Source organism: Parus major, chromosome 6 (assembly GCF_001522545.3).
Source record: "Parus major isolate Abel chromosome 6, Parus_major1.1, whole genome shotgun sequence".
In the NCBI taxonomy this organism is placed as follows: domain Eukaryota; kingdom Metazoa; phylum Chordata; class Aves; order Passeriformes; family Paridae; genus Parus; species Parus major.
Window position 1 is genome coordinate 11394527 of NC_031775.1, and position 17782 is coordinate 11412308.

At 40.7% G+C, this 17782-nt stretch overlaps 1 protein-coding gene across 2 annotated transcripts; it reads left to right on the plus strand.

Annotated features, from left to right (window-relative positions):
• The first annotated feature begins 1634 nt into the window (after positions 1–1634).
• Positions 1635–17326, plus strand: MYOZ1 (myozenin 1). 2 transcript variants are annotated; one of them, XM_015632401.2, is made up of 6 exons: positions 1635–1808; positions 3916–4017; positions 4920–5101; positions 13429–13663; positions 15776–15935; positions 16763–17326. In XM_015632401.2, exons 2-6 carry the CDS (start codon positions 3942–3944, stop codon positions 16992–16994), a joined length of 885 nt encoding a protein of 294 aa, XP_015487887.1. In that variant the 5' UTR covers positions 1635–1808; positions 3916–3941; the 3' UTR covers positions 16995–17326. The 2 variants fall into 2 exon arrangements, with proteins under 2 accessions (XP_015487887.1, XP_015487888.1); XM_015632402.2 differs by lacking the exon at positions 3916–4017 and having other exon boundaries at positions 1636–1808.
• The last annotated feature ends 456 nt before the right edge of the window (positions 17327–17782 follow it).

Below are 17782 nucleotides of genomic sequence, written 5' to 3' on the forward strand. Positions count from 1 at the left end.
AGGGCTTGGCAACACCAAGACATCTTCTCCTCTGTGGCCACCTGCACTTGTGCAGAGTGGGTGTGATGTATGGACAGATGGTCAGCTGTGACAGTAGCATTTGACACCCTCCAGCTTTGTGCAGATGTAAATGCCTTCACTAGGCATGAAGCTCTGTGATGGTGCCCTGAGCAGGCAGTGGGTGTTTACAACTTAATTGTGCTTATTTTACACTGGAACTGCTCCAGGGATTTGCTCCTGAATCACTGGCATAGTAGTGTGTGGACAGGATCTGGGCTGGACATCACTCTGGTGTACCATCCCAGCTCAGTGAAGGATGCAGGGCTCTTGTGGGTAGTGGAAAGCATATGTCATGCTGTTACACAAATGAGGGAGAATCAGAGCTGTGAAATAGGCACAGTGCAAGGTATACATTGTGGTTACATGGATGAAAGCAAGAGGAAAATGGAAAACTTTAGGCCAGGAGAATGCCGTATGTGCTCTAACTCCAAGCAGGATATAAGGACTGTTTAATGCCCATAGGAATGTTACAGCAGTCTTCTACAGGACCTTCCTAACAGTACTGGAGATTAACACGTAGTGCTTTCAACCCAGTTATCACACTGCGAAGTTTTATATGCATTTGGTGCAGGAAAAAACAACAGCAAAGTCTAGGGAAAAAGGCAGGTGGCTATCTCCTGATGTTCCTTCATTTCAACTTTGCTTGCAATTCTCTGTGCAGATGATTTTCTACTATCATCACAACTGTGTTTTGGGGTTTTTCCTCTTCTCACTATACTCTAGGATTATTCAATGGACAACAAGATTTTGATCCAATAGGGATTCAATCTTCCAACATAAAATAGAAAGACGATGTTTTCTGGAGGATTTTTGCCTTAATCAGAAGCTGAAAGGTATGTGCATCTTTGAGTACTCCAGTAAAATGAGATATTTTCCTTCATCCTAAAACCAAAACCCAATTGGGTGGACAGGAAAAGGGAGAGTCACCTCAAAACAAACAGGAGTTAAGGAGAGTTATTTGCATGTACAAAGCTGCAACAAATGCAGACTATCAACCGTATTTCTGTCATTAATCAGGAAATTAATTTCCTTGCTCCTTGATTCAGTTGGGTTTCCCATACATACGAAATATCTACTTCCTAGAATTCTGTAAATAGCTTTCCAGACTTTGGTTTTTCCTACTACTTGTTTCATGCATACCATTATTTTGCTTCTGTATTTTCTGAAGCATTTTAGGAAATATGTATGACAGCCTAGAGGACACTGAGATGAATAATTAAGAAGGGGCAGAAGGAGGGTGTAAAACAGAGCAAGACCCAAGAGCTTTTGAGGCATTACTGACAAACAGGATATTGAGAAGGTTTTATCAATTTCATCAAAAAGCAATAGAAGGAAGAAGAGGAGCTGCATGTTTATTTGAACCAAGAGGAAGAAGTGAGCCACCTATGGAGTGCCTGGTCTTCCTGGACATTGAGACAGTGACTGCAGGAGACCTGAGGTGCAACCTTTTATTTTCCCCTCTCCTCAGGGATGGCAGCAGTGCTATCTGAGACTCTGCCCTCTGGGCCTTTGGCTATTAATAACCACAGGATGCCTGTGTGAGCAGCCTTCAGGAGTCAAATTCACAGCACTTTGCATCAGCACTTTGTGCTGGGCAGAGCTTCCCTGCACCCAGGCACCCTGGGAGAGTGGGGCTGCTGGACAAGCCTCCCCAGGCAGCACCCAGAGACAGGCTGGGAGGGAGCAGCCACTGCTGAGCTCTGGGGCAGGTGTGTGAGCTGGTCTGAGCCTGGCACTGCAAGCCTGAGGTGAGTTGACTGGGCAGCAAAATAGTGCAGGTGCTGGAGAAGTAAAGACTGGTTTGGCTTGCAGCACCAATGACTGCTGCAAAGATCAATGCACAAAAAGACAGAGAAGTTGAACCAGGTGACAGAGCTGAGGGACAAAAGCCCTGACTTTATGTATGAGATAGTGAGGAGGATGGGGTCAGGCTCCAGCAGCTTCTGGGAGGGCTGAGAGAGAAGTAGAATGGTGTAACTCTGGACCCTGTCCATAGTGAGAGACTGCTGTCCCTTTCCTTATGCTAGACCAATTGCATGCAGTGGGTTTTTCAATCATCAGTCCTGCTGGATTAGTAAAGAAGGACAGCAGAATGGGATGCACTTGTCCTCATCGCTTCTTGGGAATTAGTGTGAGGAGCACAGCTCCCCACCATGGCTGTCCCTTTCTGCCTTGGCCCAGGGAATCCATGTTTGTGGCAAACAGATTATTTCTCTCTGTTTTGCCAATTTTAGGACCCATCAGATGGGCCATAACCTCTCACCTCTGCTGTCTCCTGGCAGCATTGCCCCTTTCCTGTCAAGCAGGGCCTGCTTCTTTTATACAGCCAAGCAGATGTCTGGCTGCTTGAAGAGAATGTGCAGCGTGTGCGTCACGGCTGCACCTGCTCACACTTGCTTTGGGAATACCCCAGGATGGGCTCGTTTATGATGTGAACTCCACAGGCAGCATCTCAGAAAAAGGAAAAGGAAAAGCTTGCAAATCTGAAAGAAAAACTAATCCAAGGGAGTATATGCCAATGTGATTGGCACTGCTTTGCTGTGGCTTGGCTTCTTTAAACAGTTATCATCACTCAATCAGATAAAAACCATGTTGCAAAAGAACTAATGGTGAAATGATACTTCAGAATACACAGGAGATAAGAATGTCTTGATCAGAAGGGTAGTATATAAACTCCTAGTTACAGTTGGTTGCTTGCTAGTTTTAAAATATAACTCCTAATTCAAAGTTTTTAATTTCTGAAATCTTAAGCAAGTACAAAGAATCACAAGGACAGAGGTGGTTAGTTATTGCTGCTGCTGAAGCTAATGGGTCTTTTCCCATTTTTCTTTATAATGTATTGCACTGTATTTGGTGGGGATCTGTCCCCTATATGCTGTTGCTTGTGCATGGATAGTGCTGAAGTGAAGGCAAGACATTTGCTCTACTTACATCATGTGTAATAACCCCTAAGAAGGATTCTCAGAAGATGCCTGAAATGGAATTGCTGAGATTACTTGTGATTTTCCCTGGCTTTGCAGTTCAGATCTCTCATCCTATATGGGGAAAAAGATGGGGAACACTGTACCAGAAAAATGTCCCTCTTCTTCTCTTTCCCCCTCCAAAATGGTATGGTATAAGATCAACATATAAGATACAGATGCAAGTGACTTCAAACAAATTGGGTTAACAACTTTAACAGGTTTTCCCATGCCTTTCTCCTCCAGCCTTTCTGTAACAAAACAGTAGCAGTCATAAAAGACAGAACTACTTGGAATTTTGCTTAGGTTTTTTTTGTTTTGTTTTTTTTTTCCCTTCCAAACGTTTCCAGACTTTCTGAATACTTATTCTAATTCTAAAAGGACTATCTAAATACCCAAACCAAAATCACACATGATGCAAAGTGCTCCAAATAACTCATGGACAGACCTGAAATCTTTATCCAAAAATATGTATTACAATCTAATGATAACTGCTTGTTGTTATAACATTGTATCATAGAGCAAATTTTCAAAGTGACATCCTGTTACTGCAGCACAAGATGATAACAGAGTATCCCTGCAGCACATGTGGATTCTGGGAAACTGCCTTGTTGCAATTAAATTGCCTCTTTTGGAAAAGAGTGCTTTGCAGCACCTTGGCAATGCTTCTGCTGGAATCTTCTACCATATTTTGTCAGAATTCTGAGTCTCCAGAAAACCCCAGAATGGCCTGCTGATGGGATGATACCTCCCACTAGCTTCATCATGGGGAAGGGATAGAAAAGAACCTATGTGTGAAATGAAGGCTGTGTATCTTTTACCTATAGATGGCAAGTAAAAGAGAGGCAAGAAATACATTTCCAGTGTTTCATTCTCCATTTCCTTGTGTGTTTAGAGCAAAGCAGAGAACCCTTTGTGGGAATGCCCCTTGCAGGGACTCCTGCTCCTGTTAAAAGGAAAAAATCCACTAAACTCATTGGGAAGCTGACACATGAAGGTAAGATATGCAAAACTGCACATGTAAGAATTGTTTGGATTTCAACCTGAATTTTGGCCTTTAGAATATCACCTTGTCTGACTGAACTCCCAAAGCAAAACATGCAGTGAACATACCAGGAGGCAGAACCAGAAATTTTACTGAAGCCCAGCCTTCAACCACATCACCTTTTCTATCTTACAGCTGAAAAGCATTGCACACACCCAGGTCAAAAGTCGACCTAGATTGCACACTGTAAACTTGTACTCCTGCAGCACTAATTTGGATGCACACCAGTGTAAATGGACAGAAACATGATCTTTTACAGGTGTCAATACTACAGTGCCTAGATATATTCTATGTTGTTCTCTCTCTTGTAACCTTTGTCTCATACTTGTTTTCTCACTGTGTAAAAGAGTTTCTTTGATGCCAGCACTCATTAGGTGAAAAAGACAAAGTCAGAGAAATTAATAGAGCAAGAAGAATATAGCCTGAAACATTTTTCTTTCTAAAGAATACATGTGTATTGGGTAGGGTAACTTTTAAATAGCTGTGATGTCCTTTCCTTTACTTCTGACAGAATGAGGAAGGTTTTAGAGGTTTGGAAAAGTAGTCATTTGAGGCAGTACCAAGAAATCCTACTGCACTGACTGAAATGCTTCAGATGTGGGAGACACCCATCTAGTTCCACCCCTCTGCAACTTTTCTCTGCAGATTTGCTTTGATTGCAATCCAGAGTAAATCCCAAACATCTATATCCAAAGTGTCATCAATGTAAAAACTTGATGCATAGATAATTTCCTAAAATCTTAATTTAGAAGATAATTTGGGTGCTTTGAAGTCACTACTGGTGCTAGGAAGCAATAGACAAAAGACATGGACCAGAGTACTTTCTGAAGTGTCCCATTGTATGTGTTTTGTAGCTATGCCACAAGAGGTGTCCAAGCTGAACCTGGGGAAGAAGATCAGCATCCCCAGAGATGTGATGCTAGAAGAGCTTTCTCTCCTCACTAACAAAGGATCCAAGATGTTCAAATTACGTCAGCTGAGAGTGGAGAAGTTCATTTATGAGAATAACCCTGATGCCTTCACCGACAATTCTGTGGTAAGCTGAAGATTAAGACTAAAATGCTACTCCATACACTCAGGGAAAGAAGGAATGGAGTGTGCCCAAGCTCTCTTCTATTTTAATGTATGTGGGTGGGGGGTAGGGGAACGTCTACTAGCAAACAAGTGAAGGGAGAAAACCAAATTACATAAATACTCAAGTTTTATTTCCTTTTGGCAGCAGCATTAGTTTCCTCTGGAAAATATTTGGTATCACACATATAGAAGCATGACAAAATTCAGTACTGAGTGATGAAGGAAGGCTGCATGTTTGGCAGGTGTTCAGACCTCAGGGCAGGGCTAATTGGTTTTGTATCCATTCCATTTCTTCTTTGCATTATGGCAATGATCCATCCAGGTCTGACTCGAGCTCCAGTAGATTCAGTTCTATTTTTAGTCTAAGATATTTTTATGCTTTCTGCTGGACAGAGTCCTCTGCTAATATCTGCAAGTTCCACAAGTGAAACTTCTAACCTGACTCTGAAATATTTTCAGTTAATTTGCTAGAAGCTGTTTGTCCTCTTCTAAAACATTTTCTTTTCAGATATGGTACATAAATACAGACATTCATTTTCTTTTCCCTTTCCCCTGCATTAGTACTGTTATTTAAACTTCTTTCTACAGCCAGTTGCAGGTCTAAAGTTTTTTGAAGACACCTAAACTTTTTTAAATTAAACTCTCTATTAACATGATTATCAGCATTCAGTAAAACACATATAAAATGTTTAAGGTTTATGTGCATTTGAATATACCACCTCACCTTCTGATGTTCTTCAGAGTTGGTTTGGTGACATCCCTTTATGGAATGTATTTTCCAGTCCAAGGAGACTCAAGGAAAACAATAAAAGTTAAGCAGAAGAAAATGTTTTGCCAAACAAAAACACACTATCTTTTAGTACTCTGATGCTTTGAAAAGCAGCAATAAGAAAATACCTGTGGTTCACTTCTAAAAATGACAGAATGCAGAAAGATGCCTAACTAAAAAAAAATAAATAAAATTACAACAGTAAAATTACAGATGAGGGATGACAGACCAGAGATAGAGCAAGCATATCTTATGATGTTAAACTTTGGGCAGTCTCGTCATCTCTTTGTGCCTTAGGCAGTTCATTTCTTCAGAGAATTATCTCCTAGAAAGAATGTGAGAATGAATGGTATGTTGAACTTCAGACTCCACAGATAAATATCCTAGAGAAATGCATTCTGTTTTTATAAATACTCAGTAATTTCAGACATATTAAAACATATGAGGGCCAAGTTCATATGTGAGAATCTGGTGCAGTGAGGAGTGAGAAAATAATAAACTGATGGAATAAAAAGGCTAAAGTCCAAAGTCTCAAAAATTTTCAGGGTGTCATTAAAGAATGTCCAATCAGAACAATCCAAAACAAATAAGTTGTGACAAACTGATCCAAGACTGGACATGCACAGTCACTCTATGACTGGCATTACAAATGCTGATGACAGTTGCTTCTCTTTTGTTAGCTGCTTTTCCTACTTTGTTTATTCATCTGTGCCTGACCTTCAGTCCACACCCTTTCTGTAGTGAATCTTTCTCTCTCTTTTGTAAGAACACATCTGCTCCCAAGATCTTTTAGCATAACTATTAAGATCCTGTGCCATGGAGAAGTGTAGCTGGGGGTTAGAAAATACTCTAAAAAGCCTAGGATTTTCTTTATGGCTTTGCTGTATGAGAACCATGGCATGGTCTCCAAACGGCAGCTGGCATTCTGTTTAAAATCCTCCGTGATTTGCCTACAAGTCTTCCCTCCACATCCATGGTACAGATAACAAAACTCCATTGGTCAGTGCAGGAAGACTTTGGTCTGCCCTACAGCCCTTGCTTGGGGTCAGTTTAGCAAGATCAAAACGTAATTGTTACAGGTTTTCTGTCTGCTCCATGCGCTCGCTGGTTGATCCAATAGTTGCCCTTGCAGGTAGCTATTGTCACCACTGCAGGCAGCACGAGTAAGCAGCCTTGCTGCAGTCAGACTTTTAAGAAAAGCTGAGCAATTGCAGCAACTGAGTCATTGTCTCAGTGAGCTGGGTGCTCTTGAGCAGGTAAAGGCAACAGATCTGTAGCCTGTTATCTTCCAAACCATCAGGACAGAGCCTGACCTTAGCACCAAATAACTTCCATCAAAAAAGCCCTTTTAATTGCAGTATCTGTTTCGCTTTCTTTTCCTTTCTTTTCTTGCTCCTCTATCTGCTCAAAGGCAGATGCAGAAAAGAAAGCTTAAACAAAAGATAACTGTGAAGAAGATAGTGGCAGAGTAAGAAGTACTACTGCTACACTCAGTTACTTCCTCCTCACAATTAACTTCCATGTCCTTTGCTCCCCATCCCAAATAAGTTATTGTGTCTTTGAGGTTGTGGGACAGAGAAGACATTTGAAGCAGGTGGTGTGTTTTCTGCTTTTATATCATAGATTTCTTAACTGTCCTGTCTTAAAATATTCTCAGAACACACTGAAGAAAGCAGGGCAAGGCAGGTCTGGGATGGAGTATGTATTGTTTCTTTCCCACAAAAGAAGTTTACCAGCAAGATAATGTAATATAAAACACACTCAAAGTGAAAGGTTATTAAAAATAAATCCAAACCATATAAGGGGTTCCAGAATAGCCTGTACTGTAGCCATAAACCTTCCACACAAGGGAGAAGATCTCAGCAGTCATGTGTCATTGACCCACCCTTCTGCTTCTCTCCTCCTCCTTTTCCACCAGCCAAAAATCCACACTGGACAATCAGATCACTCTCCCTACTTGTAGCAGAGGAAACATATCTATTGTGTGTACATGAATGTCAGACAGCTCCATGCAAAAGTGAAAACTGTCTGTCACTGCTGCAGCTCTCCACATCCAGTTAAAGGCAAAACCCTCAGTCAAAAGGACTGACCATTCCCAACATGAGCAAAATGAAATGCACTACCTACTATGGAGCTGTTTCCAATACTGTGACTCTCTCTGCTTGCAAATATACAGTATAAGAGGAAGGTTTTAGAGAGGGATGAGTTTGACACCAATATCCTGCCAAACAGGGAGAATTTGGGCAACATCCTCCTTGTTTGCTGCTGTGCTGGAAAAGCTGGGTTCTTCTGAACCCTGTCCAGTAAACCATATGTAGGATGGTTTTTCCTCACCCCAGGCTATGCCATCCACAGGAACTGTGGATTCTCTCCTTGTCTCAGAGGATATTTTCACGTCATTGTGGAGCTACAAGATATAATTCATTACTGACTAAAGACCATGATGAAACCCTGTCTTGCTATGTGCTCTATTGCTGTATCATCTGACCAACTAGAGAATGAGGGAAATCACTACATTTATTTTTTAATGGTGAAAATGAACCATGGGGTAGATTAATGAGTCACCCAAAACCACAGACAGGGTCTCAGTCTTGCCTTTGGATCTCCTAAATCCCACTTCACGGTTCAGCAGTTAATAGATCAGCAGGTCACAGACCTTTCCTTCATAATGCTAAATGTGTTTGGTCTCAAACACATTAAGATCATGTGAAACAATATTTCTTAGCCCTCCAACCTCACTCATTATTGCCCTAACTTCTTTTGAGGTCCCACCTCTGCTTTTGAATCTCAGTGTAAGACCTTGCTGTCATCAAACAGATGATGACACTTCGCTGCTGGGCATTAAGGGGAAACAGAAAACAAAGCCATAGTTATGTGTCTCGGATGTTGCCATCACTGTTTTCTTCCAGTAAGAATCCTTAAATATAGTCCTTCTGCTAGTCAAAACCTGTGGCTTGATTTGGGTTATATGTAGAAGACCTTAATTTTTCTCTCTCCTTTTTATGTCTTATTATCAGATCTTAAAACAAAAACCAATATTGAAATAGACAATTATGAGCAGTAGTACCTCAAAAACCACACTGACCCACAACCAAAAGCCCCACCTTGGTTGTTTCTTACACTCATCCACAAGTTATATAATAAATGCAGCTTCCAATCATGGCAAAGCTTGTATGTAAACAAACAGATGTGTTGACAATTTCTGCTGGACTTCAGGTCAAGAGGTCTCTTTTAAGCTGATGCCAACGGTGGAACAAAATCTAAGAAGTCAAAAGATTTGGAATAGTGCTCTTCTGGATAATGGTAGGAGCTAGTACTCTTTTTGGTGCTGAACAAGAACTCAGAGCAGGCAGAAATAGCAGGAAGAAAATGGAAGTGATTATGTTACAAACTAAAAGTGATGCTTCACAGCAGACAGCAGTACACACTCAACCTGCCTCAGAGATTTTCCATGATAAATAGCCAGGCATGTTACAGTGTCTGAAGGAAAACAATGATGGAGAAACAAAGATATTAATACGCAGCTGGTTGGTTTATTACAGAGGCATGCACTGATGGCTCTGAATGCCCCTTAATGTGTTTAGATGAATGCAAATCAAGATCAGTGGAGGTAAGGTTAAAGGGGAAATGTTAGGAATATATTTTTTTCTAGGAGTTCTGATCTGCATGGAATGTTAAACCTCTTGATCAAACATTACAGGATAATTACAGGCTAAGATACAAGTCTCAGGTTATTACCTAAGTGGAGCAAGCCAGGTGAGATTGTAACTTGTTTAACAAAATGAGCCTTGCTGCACTGGAGCTGGATTGGTGCAGAAGACTTAGAGGTCCCATTATACCCAAAGCTGTGTAAGAGTGAACATGGAGTCTGATGCATTCTTATTCAAGAAGTGACTGGTATGGGAAAAGCAGAGTAACAGAAAAAAAAAAATCCCTTTTATTTTCCACAGCAATTTGTTGGACCACTATGAGAAAACTCTGGACCAAAATTCTGAAACACAGTTTCTTTCATCCACAAAGAAAATGTGGCGAAGATGATATAAAATATACAAATAAGATATATCTAATTTTGGGTAGCATTAGATAAAAATTCCTGTTATTTAGATGGGTAAATTCAGGCACAGAGGCAAAAATTATTTTGCCTAAGATGAAACAGCAAGTCAGAAATGGACCTGGACATAGAATGCAGGAGCTCAACCTGCTGTGCCTGTTGGGGTAACAAGTTTAAAAAATAATAGTGAAAGATTCTTCAACAGCTTCTTTTTTCATCCTTTTTAAAAAAGTGAGTCATAGGTTTAAGGCTATGCAATTCCAAATGAAGGACTGAGGCCCACGCTTTGATAAAAACAGCAGACAGTCTATGAGACTCTCCAAGTCTGAATTTTAAATCTCCCATCCCACCATTAAGGAGCATTTGAGTGGCTGCCCAGAGACAACACAGTCCAGTAACTTCAGAAGTGTTAGTAACTACATAGGCATCAAATATTTGGGGAGCTCTTTATCAGTGAGGTGGAAATAGAAACACATTTGGTGGCCTCAATCATTTTCTTTAGGACACTGCAAGGAGCTGAAAGGGAGCACACAGTGTCTCTCCTGGGGACTGCCTGCAGTGACGTCAGGGCCTTGAGATACATAGAGATCTCAGCTCCATTAGGTGGATCATCTTTCATTATCTGGTTTTTATTAGGCACATGCTCTAGAGAATTCAGAATTTGTCCATCTAAGCACTCAGCCTGCAGGAGTAGGCACTTGCTAGCACTAAGGACTTCAAAGACGTGAGCCCAATTTGTTTAGCCAACCCAGGGGACCCACCACGTGAACTTGCAACAAATGTTCTCTTATTAGAGTGGATTTAGGGATGTCCAGGGACTGATAATACTCACATCCTCCAACAATGCACAGACAGGAGGAGCTGTGTGATCTGTCCCCAGATCCAACAGGAGAAGGCTGCCAGCCATCTCAATTAACATTCCTGGACTTCCCTCCTGGAACTCCCACCAACACAGTCAATCAAGAGAGGCTGGTTTTCTAATGTGAATATGCATATATGTAAAAGTTCCACATGGTATTAGCAGTGTCCCAAGACATGCATTCTCCTCAAGTGTGAGCTCTAAAACTCCACTTTAAAACCCTGACCAGAGGTGGGATCCCTGTACTGGGGACAAAGCTGTACCTACGCAGCTTTGACTATGTTGAGACTCCTGCTTGAGGCTGTCATTCCTGAGCTCCACTGTCTTGGAAAATCTTTCAAAAAGATCTATTCCCCTTTGCCTCATGTTAATTTGAGCTAAGACAAACAATTGTGGTGGCCAAAACTAAAGAAAAGTATATTTTTGTTCTAGTGAGTAGACTGGGGTGTTGCATGTCTTTCCTATCTGAATGGAGTTGCCTACTTTAAGCAGATCAGATGTTTTCCCAGCAGACCCATGAAGAATCATGAACTAGCTTAAGGCAAATCAAGCTAATTTAATTTGCAGCTAAATAAGATTTAGGAGTGGCTTTCCTGAGACAGACCTTCTGTTTCAGAGAAACTTCATTCCTACATAGTGATAATACTGCAATTTAAAATAACACCAGATGACAATGATGCCCCTCCCTAGTCACATCAAATACTGCTGTGAGCAGAAACAAAACAGCCCTTTTTACTGCAGCTCATGTTATGCTGATGCTTTGTGACTTTTTTTTCTGTTGCAGGAGAAGCATGTAAGAGAAATAAGCATTTAATTCTCAGAATAGGCACACAGCATGGGTAAAACTTGAAGGAAAACAGATACAAATTATATTTTGAAAGTAGTGAGCAAATCATTAGAAGCATTACCCTTGCATATATATTAACATTTTGAAAATAACCTCATTCTGACCCCTAACCCTCAAAATTCCCTTTTTCAGTTTGCCTTTTTGCAGCTACATAGCTGCCATGCATAATTGAGCAGATTGCCCCGCTAGCTCCTGTGTGCAGTTTAATGCTCACAATCCTCTCCCCACACAGTGCTTCCTGACATTCGCGGGAACATTACCTCCTCTGTTCCTAAAAAGGGAATTCCCTGCAGCTAGGAGAAGGACAGACAGTCCCTAAAGGCCCTGGGGGCACCAGCTCTGCCACTTCAGCCTGCAGCTGGCTGCCTGCCTGGGTTGCAGCCTGGTGACCTGCTGTGAAACCCTGGACACTGTTGTGGGAGACACAGGGAGCAGAGGGTTAGCTAATTCTGCCTTGAGCCTTGTGGGGTTTTCACTTCTCGACTATTTTTAGCTGACTGAACAGCTGGCCTTGGAAGCCTGTTTACAGCCTGGAAAGCTTCTTTTTGCTAAACTGTGCTAGGTGTAAGAGCCCTGAGAAAGCCTTAACCCTCTGAGAGCCATCTCTGAGGCTGCTTGAGATTAATTTATACAGGTAGAATCGCAGCATGAGGAACCACAGATTCATTCAATGTCATTCAAGTGTATTTGTTGCATCTTTGTGCATTTAATAGCCAATTTCCTAGTTCAACAGGAAAGACTATATGTGATATATAACCCAGGTTACTTGTATTATATAGCTGTGTGGGCTGTACTACACAAGAGATACCTTTTTAAGTCTGACAGGAGTCAAGTTTTGATGTCAATACCAATATGTAAAATATTTTTCTGAACATACTGTATCAGTTTATATTCCACAAATTTTTCTGTGTGCAAAGACAGGATATTGCACCAAAGTATATACCACAAGGTCTATAAATCCTGCATGGATTGTTTGCTCTTTTACTACATACTGCAGAGATTGTCCCTTCTAGCCTAGACAAGAGAGAGTGAATGGTCTGCAAAATAAGAACAGCTTAATTTTACTGATGGATACAACTTTCTTTCTCACCCTGTTGTTAGATTTGGTTTGCTGATTCACATACTGCTACGAACAAAATTCTTCCTTTTTGTCACTTCCCTCTTGTGGTTTCCAGGAAGTATTTTCTGTTTTCCCAGGCTGCTATCTCTTCAGTTTTGCTCGACATCTAAATACTCCTCCCAAGGCAGACCTTCATATAAACGGAAAACAGGGAAAAAGGCAGACATCTCCCTGGCTTTTATGTTGTCACAGATACCCTGCTGTTCAGGTGACCTGTAACACTTCATTCCCACAGAGTAATCGAGCTGGGATTGTGTTAGTTTTGACATGAAAACACTTCCTTTTTCTTTCCCAGGTTGCTTTCTCACAGGTTAGCCAACGTTATCTCTGTTTGGACCTGCTCTGACAAAAGCTAAATTTCCTTTCCCCTCCTATTTCATAGTTATAATTGTTAGGGACAACAACACCCTGATCACATAAAATGACTGAGGTATGTATACTTCCATTGCCACTTCTGCTGTTACACAGCTGCTCCTATACTGAATAAAGGGAATAACTCACATGAAGTTCTGCCACTGGCTTTGTAATGGAGACACAGAACTGGTCAGATCACAGAGACTCAGGAGTTCACGACCCAACCCTGCAAACATGAATAGACCATGTCCTGTAACAGATTCAGCCATACTATTTTTTCCTCCCCTAGGATCACTTTCAGAAGTTCATCCCACCAGGAGGGCATTATGGAGAAGATGCTCAAGGCTATGCCCATGGGCGGATGGTAGGAGGAATGCCAGCTGGGCAGTACGGCTCCAGTACGCAGCAGCATTCTGGTGCCCCTCCTAGGCCTGGAAGCAGAGGAGGCACCAGAGATGGTGAAGAGGAGCATGCAGGGAAATCATCTGGAAGCGGTGGAGAAGGAGGCGATGGTACTGGCAAAGGCAAGTATCCTGCTGCAAGAGCAAGAAACTAAAGCTATCAGACCACATGCCAAGCCTACTCTTAAGGACAAGCAAATTAATCTAACACCTGGGTTCTTCCACAGTTCCAGTATAAAGTCTAGAAGAGTTGAACTGCTTTCATCTTGATGGTTTTGTTTGTATGCTTCTATGTTGCTCAACCAAAGGCAGGAGGCAGAAATACCTTCCTTGACTGGACCACAGAAATGACAGGAAACTTATCTGCTGAGCTCCTAAGGCTGATAGAGCAGTAGGCCAGCACAGCTATGCCATGCCAGTGTGGCACTCCTTCCTTCCAAGGGTTTCCCACTGACCACTGCTGGAGAGAGTGCTATTAACTCTTTAGACCAGTAGTCTGATCTGAATATCAGACTTGAATATCTAAGCCCTGATTTCAAATCAAAGCTTCTACATAAAAAAAGAACACTTTCCAGATAATCTTCAGAAAGGAGCAGCAATATTTATAAAAGTTATTAGATAACCATCACTGGGCCACTGAGGCAATGTCAGGCAATATCTTTATGAGTAAAAGTAGTTTTAATTCAATTTAGTCTTTGCCTGATTTCATCCTTTGTTTAACTTGACCAGAAATCTCTAGAAACAAATACCTAGTATAAGAATCATTAGATGAAACCATAACTTTAACAGCCCCTATAGGTTTAAAAAAAAAAAAAAGTATTTGCTTTGGAAGCAGGAATAACTGCCTTGAGTAACCAAATGAATGACTTGTGAAATCCAAGTTTTTTCATTTACATTCTGGAATAATGTGCATTTTATATCAAAATCAGCTTTTACATTTCCGGTGAAAAAGCAATCTGCATGGACTCTTATAGTCTTCTTACAGGAGATTTTTCTTCATTGTTATCCTGTGTGCTGGGAGAAGGAGGATTAATATCATCCTATAGCTTTCACTGCAGAGACAGATCCCAGCTGCTTTTATGTTTTGACCCTAGCAATCAATTTGCTGGTAAACTGCTTAGTTTAAATACGTCACCAAGAAAGAGGGGAGTAGTTGTTTTTATTTTTTTTTTAATGAAAATGAGGTTCTTGTGTCTGCAATCCTCTGAAAGCAGGAAACCCCAGGACTTGGCATGGTTTGAAATAAGCATGAGAAATAAAGGAGGTGTGATAAAGAAGAAAGGTTCATATGATAGCCTTCATTCTTTGCCACTTACTTCATAAGGATTTGTTTTCTACACAAAATGTAGCACCATGAAAGCACCAGAATGTCTCTCTCCATTAATCTATTATTCTCATCTGCCCTAATCAAGCTAAGCAGATGTCATTGCTCAGAAATTTAGAGGTTTATGAAGGATGAAAATATTATAAGTGTGCTACATATCAATACAAAGCTTATGCTCTTACTAGCAAGGTGGTATTATACACTGCTGGGGGAAAGGAATGCAGAATGAAATCCCTTGTCTAAACTAATTTGCTTAATGAAGCAGCTAGAAGCTAATCTAAAATTTCTAGCAATCAAGTGTCTGACTTTACAACAAAGTACAGCTCCAGTCACCGACAGGATTTTAATGTCCAGTGAGATACCACATAATATTTACAAACTGCTTTTATCCATCCGGAGGTGATTGAGACAGACTTGTCTTTAACATCCCAGTTCAGAAGAGGGAAAAGATGAATGTCTGTTCATGTAATCGCAAAGAAAACACCAGGTAATGTCTGCTATGTTCTGACAGAAAACAAAGAAAAGTAAATTAAGAAATTATATAGCATCTTTCCTCATATAAAGCTTCCCCTCTGTTAGTGGAAGAGATGATGAGGTGAGGACTTTGGTTCTTTCTATAAAAGAAACCAAAAAAAAAAGAATGAAAAATAAGCTTTCAAATATATGCTTTAATGCAAATTCCAGGATGAGTGGCTCTTAGACTATGATACTATCTGCTTTTGTGGATAAGGACAGAAGCAGTGTATGATCATCCTTTTAAAACAGAAATCTAACCATAAAAACTTGTATTGATGTAGGAGTTACAGAATCTGGAAATAAAGCTGGTGCCTCAACTTCAGAAGCACAATACAGAAGCACAATGCAGTTAGAGTGCCATCTAACTAGACTGCTTTACCTTTCTCTGTTTACAGATGGAAAGTCAGGAGGCAAAAAAGTTACTATATTTAAAACTTATATTTCCCCTTGGGAACGAGCAATGGGTATCAGCCCTGAGGACAAAAGTCAGTTCTCCACGGACTTACTGTCATACAGCCCTAAAGCTGATTTTCCCCATTACAAGTCTTTTAACCGGTAAGTCTTCTTAGATATTCAATGCAGTTTATTTAGCAAGAGAAAACACAATAATGCTGACCATAGCCATAGTGTACTGTAAATAAGTTTTAGTTGCATGTCATTTTGCTTAGCCCAGTCTCTAGTGGATAAAATGTTTGGAAGGCTACAAAGACAAAATACATTAAGAGCTAGAGATTTTTAATTCAGATTATGCACAGAAAACCTATGCAGTTGGATAAGAGGACTTTAATCCTATTTGCCTTTCTTTCCCCATTTTACCAGGAGATGTAGTTTGCCACTCTTTTTTACTGCAACCCTTTGAAGTTGAGGAGGTCAGAAAAAGTACTTATGAGCAGCAGCCACATTCTTCACAGCACTTAATATACAGATCAGGATGTTACTGCTGTTACTGATAAGAACTGAAAGGTTTACAAATATTTTTAGGGCAGCAACAATTTTCTGTTAGCCTCTCTGTACAATATGGCCACCCACCTTCACAGCTTCAGGACATCAGTACCAAGATAAAACCCACATCCCACTCATTCCTGCAATAATGTAGCCTCTGCCTGCTACACATACAGAACAGTAACAGGTGTGAAAGGTGTATGGTTTGATGGAGATTAATGCAAGAAGCATGAAAGAAGTGCACTGTAGCATATGTGTGTGTTTACATAATTTTTAGTACATGTACAATGGATACATCTATGTTCTCATGAAGGATTTGTTGGCCAGTCAATTGCAGCAGTAGCAAAATTTAGAATATTGATAACTTTGACTATTTATTTTATAAATCCTGTTGTTTACCTATGCTCTGTTTGCTAACTCCATGTATTCCCCTATGCCAGGACTGCCATGCCTTATGGGGGTTATGAAAAAGCAGCCAAACGGATGACCTTCAAAGTGCCTCAGTTTGATATCTGCCCTTTGCTCCCAGAATCTCTCATGATCTATAATCAAAATTTCAGCAAAAGACCCTCCTTCAACAGAACCCCAATACCTTGGATGCCTTCAGGAGACTTCTCAGAGTACCAGACTGCAGTCAATGTGCCAGTGTGTGGTGAAACAGAAGAGCTGTAAATCCCCACTGCCAAGACCTTCCCTTTTTTCTCAGCCCTTTCTCTTTGCAAGTTGATAGTAAGGAGCGGAAAAGTGCAACTCTAGTTCTGCCAGCTCTTCCTTTCTTTTGCCCGAAGCCAAGTCCCTAGCAGGTTTTAAACTTCTCTTCACTATATTGTTAATCTAAATCAGACACAGTTTGAGGAAAAGGAGCTTTTTATTCACTAGCACATTAGAGGCCAAGACTAAGGAAGTGTTTTTCTGTTTAGCAATGCTACGTGCTGCCTGTCTGATTGATAATGAACCTGTTTTGTCATATATTAACAAAAAATAAAACACCAAGATGAAAAATAGCTTTTGTGTTTTCTCCTTAAAAAGTGTTGCTGAAAGAATTTGGGGATTAGCAATAACTAAAGTTTCAATCTCAGAATGAGACTATTAGCCTGGGAAGAAAGATCAGGGACTGACAGGGATGGTCGTAAGTTTATATACATCCAGGTGGCTTGGAAAAATACTGCCAAAGTGATGGGGAAGAATGATGACTTTGAGACAAAATTAGAAAAACATCAGAGATGAACTAGCAAGTCAGCCTGTCAGCAAAACAAACAGCTTAAAGTATTTCACTGTCACATAAGATTCACCAGCCCTCCAGAGTATAAACTAGGTGACAGCTTAAGCAATTTTTTGGTGTTGGTTTTTTTGGGTTTTTTTGGTTTTTTTGGTTTTTTTTTTTTTTTTTATAACAGAGATGATAAAGTTGATAGTTTGGGAAGCAACAGAGGCACACCACAGTAGGATGGCTTGCCCAT